Genomic DNA, 19,879 nt, shown 5'->3' with positions numbered 1-19,879 from the left:
TATTGCGAAACAAACATTTATCGTAAGAACAAAATTTGCCAGAAGAAAAAAAACAAAATTAAAAACCAATTGTTCAGAGAACAATTGAAAGTCAGTCCAAGTCAAGAAGATAAGAAGAAGTTTCTTCATTCTGATGTGATAAATAATGATTTAATTATACTTTTGAGTGAAATAAGGGAGATAATATGCTACTTCCGGTGAAGTGAATGTCACTTCCGGTCTCATATGATAGCTTCTTTCACACTGATAAAAATATATAGTCTCTATATACTTTTGTATGTAGAACAGCAGATAATTGGTAATTTCCGGTTTGTCTGAAGTCATTTCTAGTCTTTAGTGATAAAGTTATGTATCTATATGACAAAAAAATAAGGTTTTTGAGTACTTTTATATGAAAAATTGCAAAAAATGCTACTTCTGGTTTTTTCGCGGTCACTTCCGGTTGTCATTTGTCAAGGTCATATGTTACCTAACCTTTTGTACAAAGTCAAATGGCTTTATTATGGTCTTAGTTGAAGTTATAATCAAATAACCTTATATTAAGACATTTCAGGGGCACTAACTCCTATAAGATGCCATTCAATTATATCAGACCTAATGTAGCATATCTTCATTACAATAAAGCAGACATTTTGCACTTGTTCTTTTATATGTATCTTTCAAAGTGTCGGAGAAAATACCATCAAGCAATCATGTTGCACTTGTTCTTTTATACATATCTTTTAAAGTGTTGGAGAAAATGCAAAAACTAGGAACAGTCACAATTTAGAACTTGACCTTGACCTTTGACCTTGACCTTATTTTCTAAGTAAGGACTTAGAGGCCTCATATGAAAATATTCCAGGCTTATACGGTCAACGGTTTATGAGTTAAAAAAACATACCGACAAATTTTGTTGGTAAAGGTAGATACCTCCTATAAAATTTCATCCATTTGCATCGATCCAAATAAGCCAAAAATTCCTGTGATGTAACGAACAATTTGTAAAAAAAAATCTGTCGATATCTTTTTTTGTTACGAAGGAGATGCACACAGATGATAAACAGTGAATAGGTAGATAACTCTTACAAAGAAAATTGTTCGTCGAAGCAGGGTGAAATTTAAAAGCGTCTAAACTGTACGATACAATATAAGAAATATCTAAGCGACATATTGCGAAACATCAGTTTATTACTGAAAAGAATCTAGTTCTGGTTTACTCAATCTTAAAAATTGGCATCCAATCATAAGTTTCTTTACACTGATAGGATAAATAAATGGTTTCTATATACTTTTTATTAAAATAAGGGAGATAATATGTTACTTCCGGTGAAGTCAATGTCACTTCCGGTATCTTATGACAGTTTATTTCACACTGATTCCAAAAATATATAGTTTCTATATACTTTTGCATGTAGAACAAGAGATTGGCCACTTCCGGTTTATCGAAAGTAATGTTTTAGTCTTGAGTGTTAAGTGTATGTATCTATATTGTCAAATATATTGGAATCGGAGTACTTTTATAACAAAAAATTTCAAAAATAGCTACTTCCTGATTTCTCAAGGTCACTTCCGGTGTTCATTTTTCAACGTCATATGTCACCCAACCTTTTGTAAAGGGCATATGGCTTTATAATGAATCAAGTTGAAGTTATAATCCAATTACCTTATTTTAAGACATTTCAGGGACTTGAACTCCTATAAATACCATTAAATTGTATCAGATCGAATGTAACATATCTTCATTACAATATAGCAAACATTTTGCATTCGTTCTTTTATATGTATCTTTCAAAGTGTCTGAGAAAATGCAAAAACAAGGAAAAGTCAACATTGAGAACTTGACCTTGACCTTTGACATTGACCTCATTTTCTAAGTTAGGACCCAGGGGCCTCAAATTAAAACATTCCAGGGTTATGCGGTTAACGATTTATGAGTAAAAAAACATACCGACATATTTATTTGGTAAAGGTAGATAACTCCTATAAAATTTCATCGAATCACTTCGATTCAAATTAGCCAAATATTCCTGAGAATGTAGCGAACAAATTAGAAAAAGAAATTTGTCGATATCTTTTTCTGTTACGAAAAAGATGCACACATCTAGTAAGCAATGAATAGGGAGATAACTCTTACAAAGAAAATTGTTCGACTTAGCAGTGTGAAATTTAAAAGCGCATACACTGTTCGAATCAATATTTGAAATATCTAAGCGACATATTGGGAAACAAATATTTATCGCAAGAACAAAATTAAGCGGAAGTAGAAAAAAAAATTAAAAACCAATTGTTCAGACAACAATTGAAGGTCTTTCCACCAAAAACCATGTATGTTAACATGAAAGTAGTAAGATTAGGTTGGAAATGTCATTTCAATCGTCAAATGATAGCTTATTTTAATATCTGGATCTATATACTTTAACTTTAATAAAGTACAAAACATAGCTACTTCCGGTTTACAAAAGGTCACTTCCGGTTGTTTTTTTTCAAGTTTAAATGGTGTGATACCTATTGCCAAAAGTCTCATGACTTTATTATGTATACACATGAAGTAAAAGCAAAGGTTAAAATCTAAAACGTCAAATTAAGCTATGACTGTGAGATCAATTTCAAGGTCATTAACCAAGGACCTCAAATCAAAAGACCAAAAGTCTTAATTATATTTGGTTAATGAGTAACATCACCATACGCGTATTTTTAAATACAAGAAGGGCGAAAACGCCGTTTTACGTTCAACGTATCCTTGCAATCAAAATTTACGTGTTACCACATGTCGCAACTAACAATTAAGTAAAAATAAATTGGTCAATATCTTATACGGTTTTGGGAAATAAGTGAATATAAGCCAAATTCAAAATTTAGAATATGACCTTGACCTTTGACCTTGACCTTATTTTCTTTTTTTTTGGACAAAGGACCTCAAATCAAAAGATCCTAGGTCTCTATCACTTATGGTTAACAAGATAGAAATGCATATCACTGATATCAAATGCATAATGGGAAATAACTCTCATATGTAGTGTTCATATCGCTTCGGTCAAAATACAACAAATCATGCGGAAAATATAACGAGCAATCCTATAAAATAAATTTGTCGTACTCTTTTACGGTTGCGAAGGAGTAGTGGACACAAGGAAAACAGTTTGTAGGGAGATAACTCCTACAAAGAAAAGTATTCGGTTATGCAGGGTAAATTTCAAAGGCGCATAAACTGTTAGATAACATATACCAAATATCTAAGCGTCATATTGCGAAACAAATATTTGTAGCAAGAACAAAATTAGGTGGAAAAAAAATAATCAGAAGAAATACGATATGTCTTTCCACAGAAAGGCGGAAAGACCTAATATTAATAATAATAATCAGCAGAAGAAAAACAATAAGTCTTTCCACAGAAAAGTAATAGAACTGAAGGAATGATACTGTATTGATATGGAAAACAATGTTGACGTTATTGCTGAGAGCGTAGTAAGATCGCGGTTTAACGTAGTGTAATCGTGATAAGAACGTGCTATAATCGCAGTAGAAGCGTGGTAAGATCGTGTTGCAATCGGATAACTCGTGGTATGGTCGTAGTGAGAACGTGATGAGCGTAGTAAGGTCGCAGAATAAGCGCGGTGAGAACGTGTTATAATCGCAGTGGGATCGTTGTAGAAGCGTAATGAGGACGTAGTAAGATCGTGAAAGCAACGAAAATTTACATTTTCATGCCGCTCATACCGCAACCTCACCACGATCTGAATTTAATTTAGATCGCGGTGAGCGTGGTGCGATCGTGGTCTAGTGGGACTGGGGCTTAGAGTTGTTTCAATATACTTTTGAGTGAAATAAGAAAGATAATTTGCTACTTCCGGTGAAGTAAATATCTCTTCCGGTTTTATATGATGGCTTAATTCACACTAATTCCGAAAATATATAGTTTCTTTAAACTTTTGTCTTTAAATCAGGAGATAATATGCCGCTTCCGGTTTATCGAAAGTCACTTCTAGTCATAAATGACCAGTTAATGTATCTAAATTACAAAATGTATTTGATTACGAGAACTTTTTCATAACAAAAATTCAAAAATGGCTACTTCCGGTCTTCTCAAGGTCACTTCCGGGTATAATTTTTGAAGGTCTTATATCACCCGAACATTTGTAAAAGGTCATATTGCTTTATATTGAACCAACTTGAAGTAATAATCAAATAACCTTATAATTATATATTTCAGGGGCACTAACTCCTTAAGATGTCATTTGATTATTTCAGACTAAATGCAAAATATCTTCATTACAATGAAGCACACATTTAGCACTTGTTTTTTAAATAAATCTTTAAAAGTGTTGGAGAAAATGCAAAAACAAGGAGAGTCAAAATTTACAACTTGACATTGACCTTTGACCTTGACCTCATTTTTTAAGTTAGGACCTAGGGACCTCAAATAAAAAGATTCAAGGGTTCTGCCGTTTAAGGTTGATGAGTTAAAAAAACATAACGAAAATTTATTTCGCAAGGGTAGATAACTCCAATAAAATTTCATCAAAACGCTTCGATCCAAATGAGCTAAAAAATTCTGAGGATGTAACAAACAATTTGTTAAAAGAATTTTTTTGAAATATTTTTTTGTTACGAAGGAGATGAACACATTAGATAAACAGTGAATAGGGAGATAACTCTTACAAAGCAAATTGTTTGTCTTAGCAGGTTGAAATTTGAAAGCACATAAACTGTACGATACAATATAAGAAATATCTATGTGACATATTGCGAAACAAAAATGTTATACTTGGCGGAAAAAAAATAATTATAATATTAATTAAAAAGCAATCGTTCAGAGAACAATTTAAGGTATTTCCGCCAAAAACAATGTATTTTAATATAAAAGTTGTAAAATCAATATTTTTTAAATAAGGGAGATAATTTGTTACTTCCGGTTTTAAAAATCTTACTCTCGATAATATTTGAATATTTACTTGACACTGATTCCAAAAATATCTGGTTGTATATACATTTATATTAATAAAGTACAAAAAATTGCTACTTCCGGTTTACACAAGGTCACTTCCGGTTGTTTTTTTTCAAGGTTAAATGGTTTGATACCTTTTGCCAAATATCTAATGGCTTTATCATGTATACATATGAGGTAAAAGCAAAGGTCAAAATCTAGAACGTCAAATTAAGCTATGACCTTTAGATCAATTTCAATGTCATAAACCAAGGACCTCAAATCAAAAGACCATAGGTCTTAATTATATTTGGTGAATGAGTTATATCACCATACACGTAGTTTTAAATGCAAGAGGGGAGAAAACTCCCTTTTACGTTCAACATACCCTTGCAATCAAAATTTACGTGTTACGACATGTTGCAACTAACAATTAAGTAAAAATAATTTGTCGATATCTTATACAGTGTTTGGATATAAGTCAAAATAAGTCAAAATGAAAATTAAGAATATGACCTTGACCTAATAAAAATAATTTGTTGATATCTACGGTTTTTAGGAATAAGTGAAAATAAGCCAAATTCAAAGATTAGAATATGACCTTGACCTTTGACCTTGACCTAATTTTCATTTTCTTGGACGAAGGACCTCAAATCAAAAGATCCTAGGTCTCTATCACTTATGGTTTACAAGATAGAAATGCATATCACTTATATCAAATTATAGCATAAGGGGAAATAACTCTCATATGGAGCGTTCATATTGCTTCGGTCAAAATAGGACAAATCATGCGAAGGATATAGCGAGCAATTCTATAAAATAAATGTGTCGTAATCCTTTACGGTTGCGAAGGAGAAGTGGACACAAGAAAACAGTGTTTGGGGAGATAACTCCTACAAAGAAAAGTATTCGGTTACGCAGGGTAAATTTCAAAAGCGCATAAACTGTTCGATATCATATACCAAATATCAAAGCGACTTATTGGGAAACAAATATTTATCGCAAGAACAAAATTAGGTGGAAGAAAAAAAATCAGAAGAAAAACAATAGGTTTTTCCACAGAAAAGTAGAAAGACCTAATAATAATTAATAGAACAAATACAATAGGTCTTTCCACAGAAAAGTGGAAAGACCTAATAATCAGAACAAATACAATAGGTCTTTCCAAAGAAAAGTGGAAAGACCTAATAATCAGAACAAATACAATAGGTCTTTCCACAGAAAAGTGGAAAGACCTAATTATTAAAAACCTATTTTTTAGAGAACAATTGAAGGTCTTTACACATCAATGTTAAAAGTTATTGAAAAGAAGCTAGTTCCTGTTTACTCAAAGTTGAAATTGGCATCACATCCTAAGTTTCATTCTGATGCGAAGAATAAGTGGTTATTAAATAGATTAGAGTGAAATAAGGGAGATAATGTGCTACTTCCGGTAAAATAAATGTCACTTCCGGTCTCATATGATAACTTCTTTCACACTGATTTCAATAATATATAGTTTTTATACACTTTTGCCTTAAAACAAGGAGGTAATTGGCCGCTTCCGGTTGATCGAAAGTCATTTCTTGATAAGTTGATGTATTTAAATTGCAAAATATATGAATTCCGAATACTTTTTTATGAACAAAGAACAAAAATGGCTACTTCAGGTTTGCTCAAGGTGAGGTCCAGTTGTCTCTTTTCAAGGTCACATGTCACCAAAACCTTTGGTTAAAGGTCATATGGCTTATAATGAACCAAGTTGAAGTTATAATCAATTAACTTAATTATTAATCAATTCAGGGACAGTAACTCCTATAAGATGCCATTGAATTGTTTCAGACCAAATATATCTTCATTACAATAAGGCAAACATTTTGCACTTGTTCTTTTATATATATCTTTGAAAGCGTTTTAGAAAATGCAAAAATAAGCAAAAGTCAAAAATGTGAACTTGACCTTTGACCTTGACCTCATTTTCTAAGTTAAAACCTAGGGACCTCAAATTAAAAAGTTCCAGGGTTATACGGTTAAAGGTTTATGAGTTAAAAAAACATAACTACAAATTTATTTCGCAAAGATAGATAACTCCCATAAAATTTCATCGAATCGCTTCGATCAAAATTAGTCAAAATTTCCTGAGGATGTAACGAACAATTTAGAAAAAGAATTTTGTCGATATCTCTTTTTGTTACGAAGGAGATGCACACATTTGATAAACACTGAACAGGGAGATAACTCTTACAAAGAAAATTGTTCGGCTTAGAATGGGTTAAAATAAAAAGCTCATAAACTGTATGATACTATATAAGAAATATCTAAGTGACATATTGCTAAACAAAAATTTTACGCGACAACCAAAGGAGTATGTTCGGTAAGGTCCTAAAATGGCCCCCATTTTTAGCGTCAATTTCAAATTCGGATTTATTGACCAATACCACAATAAATTATAGCTTATACAGTGACTAGATAGGAAATAAGCCATTTTGTTGAAAATTTTACGTTTTTGCGTTTCATTATGACGTCACAAGTTGTACTCATATTGATTTTTCACGAAAAAATCAATAAAAATGGGTAAATTTTCCATAGATTATTAGACAGGAAACATAGAGCGCATACGTCGACAACAAAGATCTTTTAATATAATGTTTGTGAAGACATTTCACATGTTTTATTTGGACTAGAACACACCCGCGAAATCGCTGGGAAATAGAGCGTATGTAAACTAAAAAAAATATACTGAGTGGAGAATTTCAGGAGAGATATCAAAAGTCAATGGTACTTAGGGACTGGGCACATTTTTTTGCCCTCCCCTATTTTCCAAATACCTATTTTTATACCTTCTGTTTTTCTGTACTCTATGAACATGCATATATACTTTAATTACTATACAGAGAATTTCAGGAGAGGTATCAAAAGTCAAAGGTACTTACATATATATATATATATATTATATACATCAGTGAACGCCATGAATAGTAAAGAACCCCCCCCCCCCCCAAGATAACCATTGGAATCTATAGTAAATTATAACAAATACAGTTATTCAGTTATTCATAGTAAATGTATGTATACAGAAATATATCCGCAGTGACCGCCGTTGATAGTTAACCAAAGGCGGATCCCAAGGGGGGGGGGGGGTCGTTGAAAAATTTTTGTTGATTATATGGGGAATCACTGAAGCATGAGAGGAACGCCCCCCCCCCCCCCATTTTAGGTCAGTCAGTGCCCCCTCCCTTATGGAAAGTTCTGGATCCGCCACTGTAAACTAATTGATAGTAAATAGCAAATATTATTCATTTTCTTTTTTCTCCCAATATAACCCAAACTGAAACACGTTAAGCAAGTATGATACATGCTAGAATTCAAAATGATAGCAGAAAGCAAATTTATATACTTTATTCATAGTCTTTGTATCATATATTCAAGGTACAGAAAAGGAATTTATAGTAAATTATAACAAATACAGTTATTCATAGTAAATGTATGTAAGTATGTACAGAAATATATCCGCAGTGACCGCCGTTGATTATAAACCATAGGCGGATTACATGGGGGGCCTGGAGGCCTTGTCCCGCATTTCGTTGAAAAAATTGGTTGATTATATGGGGAATCACTGAAGCATGAGAGGAACGCCCCCCTTTTTAGGTCAGTCAGTGCCCCCTCCCTTATGAAAAGTTCTGGATCCGCCACTGTAAATTAATTGATAGTAAATAGCAAATATTATTCATTTTCGTTTTCCTCCCAAAATAACCCAAACTGAAACACGTTAAGCAAGGATGATACATGCTAGAACTCAAAATGACAGCAGAAAGCAAATTTATATACTTTATTCATAGTCTTTGTACAGAAAAACACAAACCGGAAGTCTAATCTGACTTAAAGTTTTGTCCAATGACGGGAAAATATCCGGACGCATTCTTTTTCGTTTTTATCCCAAAATAACCCCAACTGAATGATCATAAGAATGGATGACAAATGCGACTATACATGTTACCTATAGGGCACAGAGGCATGATGATTAATTTATTGTGAAAGGAGGAGAAGCGACATCCAAAATGAGGTCTTCTCGTTTAATAGTATAGATATTAAGTTTGTCGACGCCTGCGCTCTATCTTTCCTGGTCCTTAAATTGGTTGAAATCCAGCTGTTTTTGTCAAATTTCACCAAAACCCTTTATTTTGACCTATTTGGGATGTAAAAATCAACGTGTTAGAATAAAATTTTGACAAAAACAGTTCTGTTAAACTTTCTCACGTGTCTTTAATGCAACTTAAAACATTTATTGTCTTGTAACTATGAACTTTATAATTTGGGCCAAATATGGCCCTTACCGAAATTACTCATTTGACGACAGAAAAAAATATAATAACAATAATTAACTAGAGGCTCTTAAAAGAGCCTGTGTCGCTCACCTTTGTCTATGTGCATATTAAACAAAGGACACAGATGGATTCATGACAAAATTGTGTTTTGGTAAGTGTGATGTGTTTGTATATCTTACTTTACTGAACATTCTTGCTACTTACAATTTTATCTATCTGTAATGAACTTGACCCTTTAGTTACAGAGGAAAATATTAAATAAAAACTTACCAAAATTTACCAAAGTAATGAAAATTGTTAAAAATTGTTAAAAATTGACTATAAAGGGCAATAACTAATGAAGGGGTCAACTGACCATTTTGGTCAGGTTGACTTATTTGTAGATCTTAGTTTGCTGAACATTATTGCTGTTTACAGTTTATCTCTATCTATAATAGTATTCAAGATAATAAACAAAAACGGCAAAATTTCTTTAAAAATTACCAAATTGGTGGGGGGAGGGGGGCAGCAACCCAACAACCAGTTGTCAAATTCATCCGAAAATTTCATGTCAGATATATATTGACTTGATAAACAATTTAACCCAAGTAAGATTTGCTCTAAAAAGGTTTCAGAGTTATAAGCCAAAATGTATATTTTACCACTATGTTATATTTTTAGCCATGGCAGCCATCGTGGTTGGTTGGCTGGGTCACCGCACACATTTTTTAAATTAGATACCCTAATAATGATTGTGGCTAAGTTTGATTAAATTTGGCCTGGTAGTTTCAGAGGTGAAGATTTATGTAAAAGATTACAAAAATTTACGAAAAATTGGTAAAAAATGACTATAAAGTGCAATAACTTCTTTAGGGCTTTGTGACTTATTTGTAGATCTTACTTTGCTGGACATTATTGCTGTTTACAGTTTATCCTTACTATAATAATATTCAAGATACTAACCGAAAACGGCAAAATTTCCTTAAAATTACTAATTCAGGGGCAGCAACACAACAACGGGTTGTTCGATTCATCTGAAAATTTCAGGGCAGATAGATCTTGACTTGATAAACAATTTTATCCTGTCAGATGTGATCTATATGGTTTGGTTTCAGGGTTATAAGCAAAAATGTACATTTTAACCCTATGTTCTATTTTTAGCCATGGCGGCCATCTTGGTTGGTTTGGCGGGTCACCGGACACAATTTTGAAACTAGATACCGCAATGATCGTGGCCAAGTATGGTTTAATTTGGCCCAGTAGTTTTAGAGGAGAAGATTTATTCAAAAGTGATGAGAAAAGCTCACTTGGCCATTTGGGCCAGGTGAGCTAAAAACCAATTGTTCAGAGAACAATTGAAGGTCTTTCAACATTAAATAAATTCTGATAAGAAGATAGTGTCTTCATTCTGATTTGTTAAATAATGGTTTAATTATACTTTTGAGTGAAATAAGGGAGATAATATGCTACTTCCGGTGAAATGAATGTCACTTCCGGTCTCATATGATAGCTTCTTTCACACTGAATCCAAAAATATATAGTTTCTATACACTTTTGTATGTAGGATGGGAGATAATTGGCCACTAACGGTTTGTCGGAAGTCATTTCTAGTCTTGAGTGATAAGTTTATGAAACTATAAGACAAAAAATAGGGATTCTGTGATGAAAAATTGCAAAAAAATGCTATTTCCGGTTTTCTAAAGGTTACTTCCGGTTGTCATTTATCAAAGTCATATGTCACCTAACCTTTTGTACAAGGTCAAATGGTTTTATAATGATCTTAGTTGAAGTTATAATCAAATAACCTTATATTAAGACATTTCTGGGACACTAACTCCTTTCAAAGTGTCGGAGAAAATGCAAAAACAAGCAAAAGTCACAATTGAAAACTTGACCTTGACCTTTGACCTTGACCTCATTTTCTAAGGAAGGACCTACAGGCCTCATATTAAAATATTTCAGGCTTCTACGGTCAACAGTTTATGGGTTAAAAAAACATACCCACAAATTTATTTTGTAAAGGTAGATAACTCCTATAAAATTTCATAGAATCGCTTCGGTCCAAATTAGCCAAAAATTTCTGAGGAAGTTACGAACTATTTGTAAATCAATTTTGTAGATATCTTTTTTGTTACGAAGGAGATGCACACAGATGATAAACAGTGAATAGTGAGATAACTCTTACAAAGAAAATTGTTCGTCTTAGCAGGGTGAAATTTAAAAGTGTATAAACTGTACGATACAATATACAGATATACAGATATTTCTTAGCGACATATTGCGAACAAAAATTTCAAAATGTGGTGGAAAAAAAAAATATTCATTAAAAACCAATTGTTCAGAGAACAATTGAAGGTCATTCCACATCACAGAAATTTCGAAAAGAAGCTAGTAACTTAATACTGGTGCGTTACCTAAGTGGTTTCGATATACTTTTGAGTGAAATAAGGGAGATAATTTGCTACTTCCGGTGAAGGAAATGTCTCTTCTAGTCTCATATCTCATATGCTTCTTTCACACTGATTCCAAAAATTTATAGTTTCTATATACTTTAGCCTTTAAATTAGGAGATAATTGGCCACTTCCGGTTGATCGAAAGTCATTTTTAGTTTGGAGTGATGAGTTTATGTATTTAAATTACAAAATATATGTATTCCAAGTACTTTTTCAGGAAAAAAGTGCAATAATGGCTACTTCCAGTTTTCTCAAGGTCACTTCCGGTTGTCATTTTTCAAGTTCATATTGCACACAACCTTTGGTCAACGGTCTTTTGGCTTTGTTATGAATCAAGTTGAAGTTATAATCAATTAACTTTATAACTAGACACTTTCAGGGGCACTTACTCCTATAAGAGGCCATTAAATTGTTTAACATATCTTCATTGCAATAAAGCAAACATTTTGCTCTTGTTCTTTTATTTATATATCTTTGAAAGTGATTGAGAAAATGGAAAAACAAGGAAAAGTCAAAATTAAGAACTTGATCATGACCTTTGACCTTGGCTTCATTTTCGAAAAATTTGGAAACAACACGTTTAATAATTTAATGCGTCCGAAAGTCCATCATACTAGAATTTCAAAAACAAATGTGTCAAAATAATTATAAACTGTTTTTTTTCAGAGATAACTTTATAGAACTTATCAATAAATAACTCACCTGAAAAAAACTAGGGTGGTCCAACGCGGACTCCATAACATATTTTCGGTTCTCTTGTGCTTGTAATCTACCAAATATACATGTTTTTATTGAATCAAGCATCACATTATAACGATCTGCACACTTGCAATAGCAGCTAATTGTTCTGATATTTGTTTCCATCGACATCCAGATTTTGTCAAAGACCTCGCTTTGTACTTCATGATCAATGGCGATCCACGATATTTGTGTCTGATATTCTGTTAAAACAAGTACAGATTTGAATAATAAACAGACTGTGCTTAAAATGACAAAATTCGTATCATTATCGAAAGATGCTACTGTCAGTCCTTTAGCTACAAATGGCGTTGTAAGCTTAGAACCATTTGTTCCATTTTTTCCTTCTTCTGATTCTTGATCTTTGAAAATAACAGTCCATTGGTCTTTTGTTAAATATTTCTTTTTCCCTCCTTGATATGCATTACTGCATCCGCCACCTGTTTGATAGAGGTTGTATAAGTCTTCCTTATATTTATTAAGGATTTCCTCAACACTTGTGTTGATTAAACAGCTTTTCCAGAAGAGTTCATAGCAATGATATGTCAGAAGTGTATTTATTGTATTCAGTCTTAACTCTTCTATAGTTACATTTTTTGCTTTACGGATAGCATGTTTAACATCATCAAATCGATTCCAATCATGCCAGGTAGATAAGTACTCGAGAAGATTAAGATTTTTTTCTAAAAGATAGCACTTAAGCAAAGTCCGCTTGATATTTAATCCAGTATCGTGAAGCGCCATCAGTCGATCATGATTTATCGATTCTGTCCTCTGTATTTCTGTATAATATGGTTCACTGCAATCGTTAAGCTTTGCCATCTCGCTACAAGTATCAATAATTGTTTTAATTGATTTCTTTAACATATGTATGTGTTATCATGGACATTGCCAACCAGTGGCTATTGAAACTCATGACAGCTTCTTTCAAAGTAGCTATATGTGTATGAATACAATAAGTCAAAAACAATGGCAAATTAAGCCAAATATTTATATAACTTAAACAAAATTAAAGATAGATACAAGACTTAATTGTTATAATTATTAAACCTTTTAAAAAAGGAAGTGTCAATTAAAAAATCATAAACTGCAAACATTGATATTAAATAACGTTGTTTTTCGTTGCATTAATTTTAAAAAATGGGAAATATATTTCACATATCAACGCTAAATTCATACTTAAGTCAAAAGCATAACTTGATTTAAACTTTTCCGTGGGTATTTTAACACAATACAAATGTTTCGAAATTTCCAGTACTTGATTTCAATGTTACGAAGTGTTTCTTGCAACATTTTTTTTTTACTTATATATCTGTTTAAGTGTTGTTACTATAACCTTTAGCCCTATTTTACCTTGCAAGTAAAAGATCGTCAACTTGTCTACGTTATAGCCATCGACACTTGTGTTTATAATCATGATTTCATCTATCGACTTTGAATAAAGGTTAACTAGCATTTAACTGACAGTAAAACATATAGTGCATGCACATAAATGTTCCTTTCAATTGTACTTGAATTTTGTACTTGTTTATTAATAACCTTTTAAACAATTATGAGTCAAGCGTCTTTACGATTCTGTCGTGGACAAAACATGTAAATGGGTAACAAAATTTAAGCCAGGTATGGAGTAGTATTTCATTTAAGAGACTTTGTGTAAAGTTTAATTTTCCACTGTGCTGTGCAATACTTCTACATGGACCTTGAAGTATCATGATTGCTTGTACTATCTTTAAAAGCACATGACCTAAATTACTTTGTTTAAAGTTTAAAAAGCATCATTTAAATTTAATTCTAGTATGTCAATTTTCAGATTCCTTTCAAAACTTGTAAATCAGCTTGAATAACAGAGCAATTGAAGTGTTCAATTTCAACAAAATAGATATCTTTAAGGTTGTATTGTTATTCAAATGTATTAAATTTTTCACAACATTTTTTAATACGTTTTAAAAGGGTTATTCATGTCATATTGTAATATAATTGAATTTAAAATACCTGTTTTTTATATTCTTCCTGATAAGACTTCACTTACTCATACGAAAAACTAAATCAAATAATGGTTAAGGTAATAATTTTTATATATGATTTAAAAATGTAAACTCGTGTGTGTAATACCAATATGGAAAACTTAATTGTTGGTTAATAAAATTATACTTTTTTACCATGAATTTAGATTGCATTCGTTAAGACGCAATGCGACTGGAAACCACAGTTAACATCTACTTTAAATGTAATGTAAATTACGATGATACGTGTAAAGATAATGCTTTTGCACCTACTGCAACAACAACAAAATTTTACTCCAACAATATTCTTTCTGCAAAGTGAAATTCTGGATCTCGCTGACTGTTGAACTAAACAATAGCTCATCCCTTCATTTCAATCTGGTCAAAAGTAGCACAAAAGAATAAACATATGCTGTAGAAGACTTAACAAATATCTGTAGGACATATACTATACAATTAACTGATCATAGTTACCAGGTTTTAACTTTCGTACGCAAAACGCAACTTTGGTCTATAAAAAAACTCATCTTGGATGCTCGAATCGAAATAGTCACATAATGGACGAAGTTAAAAAGCATTTGTTCAGGTTCAACCGAATACAGGTAAGGTAATATATCCCTACATCGTGTTTGTGGACACACTGTTATAACTGAATACTAGTTATCAAAGTTCAAAAGATTCAAGGTATTTCGTCAAAGCCACTTAGACAACCTAAGTATTCCTACCAGAACTTTCACAATTATTTTAAACTCCGATTTTTCTAAACACCTTTAATCACTTTATGTTCAGTTTTAAGTAAAGATTCATGATTAACATGCAATAATAAATGTATTTACTTATTCTTTTAGCTATACATAATGAAGTCTTTAATAAAGTATGTTTACACTACGTTATGATTGATAGAATTGTTGTTGTAGTCGTACCGTTCATTTAATCAAGTAATACAGGATGAGATCAAAATAACACATTTATAAAATAGGCTTGGTTTGCAATGTGTGAGGATCGGGATAAGGAACGAAAATCACAGACTGTCACTAGAAATAACTTTTTAAGTATTTTTTTATAAGAGCATACATTTTCCCGTGCTTTCGGCAAACTATGGACCTCCTAGACCAGTATGTCAATGATTCTTAAAAGTGCATACACATGGCACTCGTCCTACAATTGACATCGAATATAACGTTGTCATTCTAACTGGAAAAAAGTACAAACACAAAAATACTGAAATCCGAGGAAAATTCAAAACGGTAAGTCCCTAATCAAATTGCAAAATCAAACACATCTAACGAATGGACGTTGCTGCAAATTCAAACAAAACATATGACATGCACAGCTACTTTTGCATAGATACTATTTCTGTACTAAAAAAATGCAGTACTGGAAATTGACTTTTAATATTAAGTACTATTTCTTTACTTTAAAACTATTGTAATATTTATGTACTTGTATTCTACAGTACTTAATTTGTACTAAATATTTTGGTACAAAAATAATACAATATTCCATGGTTGAAAATCATAACTTTAAGAGATTTGAAATAGAAAAACTTTGAAAATGCTAAAAATGTAACAGAAGTAACCAAAGATCTGTAGTACCTAAATTTCAAGTACAAATAAAGTACTGTAAAATACAGGTACCTTAATATTACAATAATTTTAGTCACAAAATAGTACTGAATATTAAAAGTAAATTTCCAGTACTACAAATTTTTAGTACATAAATAGTACCTATGCAAAAGTAGCTGTGTAACTGGTGGGCCATTTTAGCAAGTGTTCAACTACCGAAACAGAAAAGGTTTTAGGTTGACATTTTTTATAGCAAGGTCAAATCTTTGAGTTATTTAAATGAACTAATTAGAAACAAAACAGTGTATAATTATTTGCAAATCGATGAAAATATTCCTAACCCCAATTTGATAAAAAAAAAAAAAAAAAAAAAAAAAAAAAGGTCCTACAGATGATACAAAAATATTCTAAATCAAGAGTTTCCCCATATATTATAATGTTAAATGTTGGAAATAAAGTTGATTACCAGCATCGAAAAAAAAACGGAATAAAACGTTTGCGCGGAAATTTTTTTGGCTCAGATAAATTAACAAAATACTCCCCCCCCTTTTTTTTAAGTTAAGTGGTTGCTTCTTTATGAAAGCCATTTTGATGATTTGCAGTAGTTTAAAAATAATAAAGATGTCTCGATTAAGCATTAGCAAATTTAGGCTAAAGCACCGTGCTTACAGGCGAAGAACATATATTTTTATTCTCATAAAGCCAATGCATTACATCGGTACAGAGATTGAAGGAGAAGAATATATATTAGGGATCACTGTATTGTTTCAAATGGTATTTCTTCTCCAAGGAGTATTTGGTAGGGAGGGGGTAATGTGGTTTTTTTTTTAGTTTTAAGAGTAATTTAACGGATCCTAGATACATTACTAGACAAACAATACATGTACCTTGCACTTTTATAAGTAATGCATTTATGAGTGAATCGTTGTTTGAGTAAAGACCAGTGGCAAACATTTCTGTGCAAGTCAAGTCGATTCGGAAAAACCTTAATTTTCAAATGAATTATGTGTTCGGCAATGACGCTGCTTTGAGTCTTGATAAGGGCTTAACAAAGCTACGTTAAGTTTAAAAAAAAAAACATTTAAATATATCAAGTTAAGACAAATATTTCTTTATTAATAATTGTTATAAATATCAATTTTATTCAAAAATTGTTTCTTCCTTAAATATACACGGTGAAACTAATGTTTTAAATGCCTAGTTTTGTGTACATTTAATCTACACAAGGCCTACATCGAGTATCGACTGCATGTAAACATTGAGTTTTATCAATGGGAACGTAATTTTGTTTAGTTTACGTGTGAGTTACACTTACACAACACCGAGTTTCGGTCAATGTGAACACGGCCCAATACAGTGATGTTATTTCTACCACATGTAGTTCTGATTTATATTTAATTATTATAAATTAAATATATTTTATTTCTTACCTGTATTGTGCGACGTTTCTTTGAGCGTCGTTACCTGTATCAATATTATATCATACACAATGTACAAGTTGATACGAGCATGCGCGAAACATAAACTAAATATAGATGAATACTAGCCTTGTTAAATGGAATGATTTTAAATTTGTAATAGCCTGCGTCAGTCATTCGTATTATTATCGTGTTAATGTCAAATAACCAATGCAGAACCATATCATTTAACTTTTATCTTATTTAGTCTAAATAAGCAAATACAAAATGCTGCTTACACATATTTTGAAAGGTTTATCGCATAACGGAACCAAGGTTACATTTCAGATGTCAAATTTCAGATACAGTTTTGGAGGTCAACAAGTTCGAGATCCATGTACAATTGGGTTCAGTTCTTTTTATAGGAATGGTGTCAACAGTTCAAGAACAGTTTTATCGTAGAACATAATCTAGACATATTTATAATTGAACTACCCTAATCAGTTCTTATGTAGAACTGATAGAATCCGTTTTAGTATAGAACTGTCCATAATTGTTTTAAGAAGTACAACACAAAAACCAAACTTTAAGGTAAAAGGCAAACACTTGCCATGTTTCTGACTTGGGATGAAGGTTCAATTATTAGGATTAGTTATATGTTAGATCTAGGGTAGAACGATCATAAATTTGTATAAATTATGTTTCAAAATTTCTTAATGACATTAATAAGAGCAATTATTTGATTATGATTTAGAATAGAGACAGTTAGCTATTATTAAGAAACTAAGGTTTTAACTCCCTCAGGCAAAGTTGGCCTTAGATGAATTTGGCTATATATTTTAGGTATTTTTGACATATAGCTCTTTAACGGTTTCGGTACTTATACATCTTCGGATTTCAAATGTTTGGCTTTGAGCGTTCCTGATGAAGGTAAATCCAGAAAAGCGCTTCGGACGCAAGAAATTACTTAACGTGTTGTTATCAATTTTTTAGCTTAATTTTCCTTCTAAGTCGGATTTTATAAATAAAGGGTTAAATAGTAAAAAATATAAAGCCTTGAATATAAGATAAGAAAATCTAGTGTTTTTACCGATTAGAAAAAAATCCACTAGATTTTAACATTACACTACATAGGTAAACAATTGATTAAGATTATACCGATAAACAAAGTTAATGTTTCCTGTACAAGCATGAACCATTGTGTTTGTTCAAAAGTTATTTTGAATGTGATACTTTCTTTGTAAACCAATACATTATTCGCTAAAGTAATTAGGAAAGACAAAAGATACAATCAAGTCATCATATAAAGGTCAAATAAAGTTTGGAAAGTTTTATTTCCTGTCTCATTCAAGAACAAAAGTCTTGAAAATATACTTTGAAAAGTTCAAGTTAAAGTCTATGTTTATTTGATCAACTTCAAATGAAACATAAAAATTGGTAATTGAAATATCAAAAAAGTTAATAACAAATAAATCCTCATAACCTCACCTTCAACTATGAGCAAAAGTAAATTCAGCTATAGAAAGATAAATGTGTTAGTTGTCTTATTATTCGTGTTTATAAATTAATCAAAGATAAAATATTATTTGTATATAATGAGTATGTAGTTATGGAGTGGCAAAAGATACCAGAGGGACAGTCAAACAATAAACCGTCAACGCCATGGCTAAAAAAGAAAAAGACAAACAGACAAATAACAGTACACAAGACACAACATAGAAATCTAAAAAAACTGAGCAACACGAACCCCACCACAAACTGGGGTGATCTCAGGTGCACCGGAAGGGTTAGCAGATCCTGCTCCACATGTTGCACCCGTCGTGTTGCCCATGTTATTACAAGCCCGGTAAATAAAGTAAAGATATATATGGTTAATGTATCCGCATTTATTATCAAATATGCAAGTAGTATATTATAATACTCATTGATGCTACTTCAATTTTGTTATGACAAAAAATATCAAATAAAACATTCTTAAGGATGTACTCTTCTGACGATTTTAACGTAATTTGGAAGTGGTCAACGGGAGAGGTATCGGGATCGTTCGCCCTGATTACATGTTCGCCCTAGGTTCGTTCGCACTGAGTTTGTTCGCCCTGATAGTCCGTTCGCCCTGGGTTCGTTCGCCCTATATTCATTTATGATATGTATATATTACATTAACGAACGAAATATATATATAATATATATTGAAATTTATGTATATCTATTAAATACAGAATATTGGCCAAATTTATATTAATTAAATAAAATTCTTGGTTGCATTGTTACACTTTATTTTATAATTACTTTTAATTACTGTTGATTGAATTTTGATTGCTCATTATCATTTGAAATCTTTGATATCACTGATTGTTATATGGATTGTCTTTGATGGATTAATAATGAAAATAACATTTATTCAATTACATACAAATAATTTAGTCTTCAGCAGTCTCCACGACGAACTTTTAAATCTACCTGCCCGGAGCTCAAGTTTTGAAATTTTTTTGTTAGATTCTGTTGGCCTGTAGATATGATTTTTACAGGCCCG

At 31.7% G+C, this 19,879-nt stretch overlaps 1 protein-coding gene across 1 annotated transcript in view; it reads right to left on the bottom strand.

Annotated features, from left to right (window-relative positions):
• Positions 1-17,422, bottom strand: part of LOC143052217 (uncharacterized) — an 82,336-nt gene extending 64,914 nt beyond the window's left edge. Inside the window, exons 1-2 of the mRNA XM_076225207.1 lie at positions 17,380-17,422; positions 12,346-13,207 (exon numbers count right to left, since the gene is read on the bottom strand). Of these exons, the coding sequence (XP_076081322.1) occupies positions 12,346-13,203 (858 nt within the window). The 5' untranslated portion in view covers positions 13,204-13,207; positions 17,380-17,422. The remainder of the gene's footprint in view (positions 1-12,345; positions 13,208-17,379) is intronic.
• Positions 17,423-19,879: the final 2,457 nt, after the last annotated feature.

The sequence above is a fragment of the Mytilus galloprovincialis genome, chromosome 11, assembly GCF_965363235.1.
Source record: "Mytilus galloprovincialis chromosome 11, xbMytGall1.hap1.1, whole genome shotgun sequence".
Classification (NCBI taxonomy): Eukaryota; Metazoa; Mollusca; class Bivalvia; order Mytilida; family Mytilidae; genus Mytilus; species Mytilus galloprovincialis.
The sequence above is the reverse complement of the archived record's forward strand: the minus strand, read 5'-3'. Positions and strand labels throughout refer to the sequence as shown.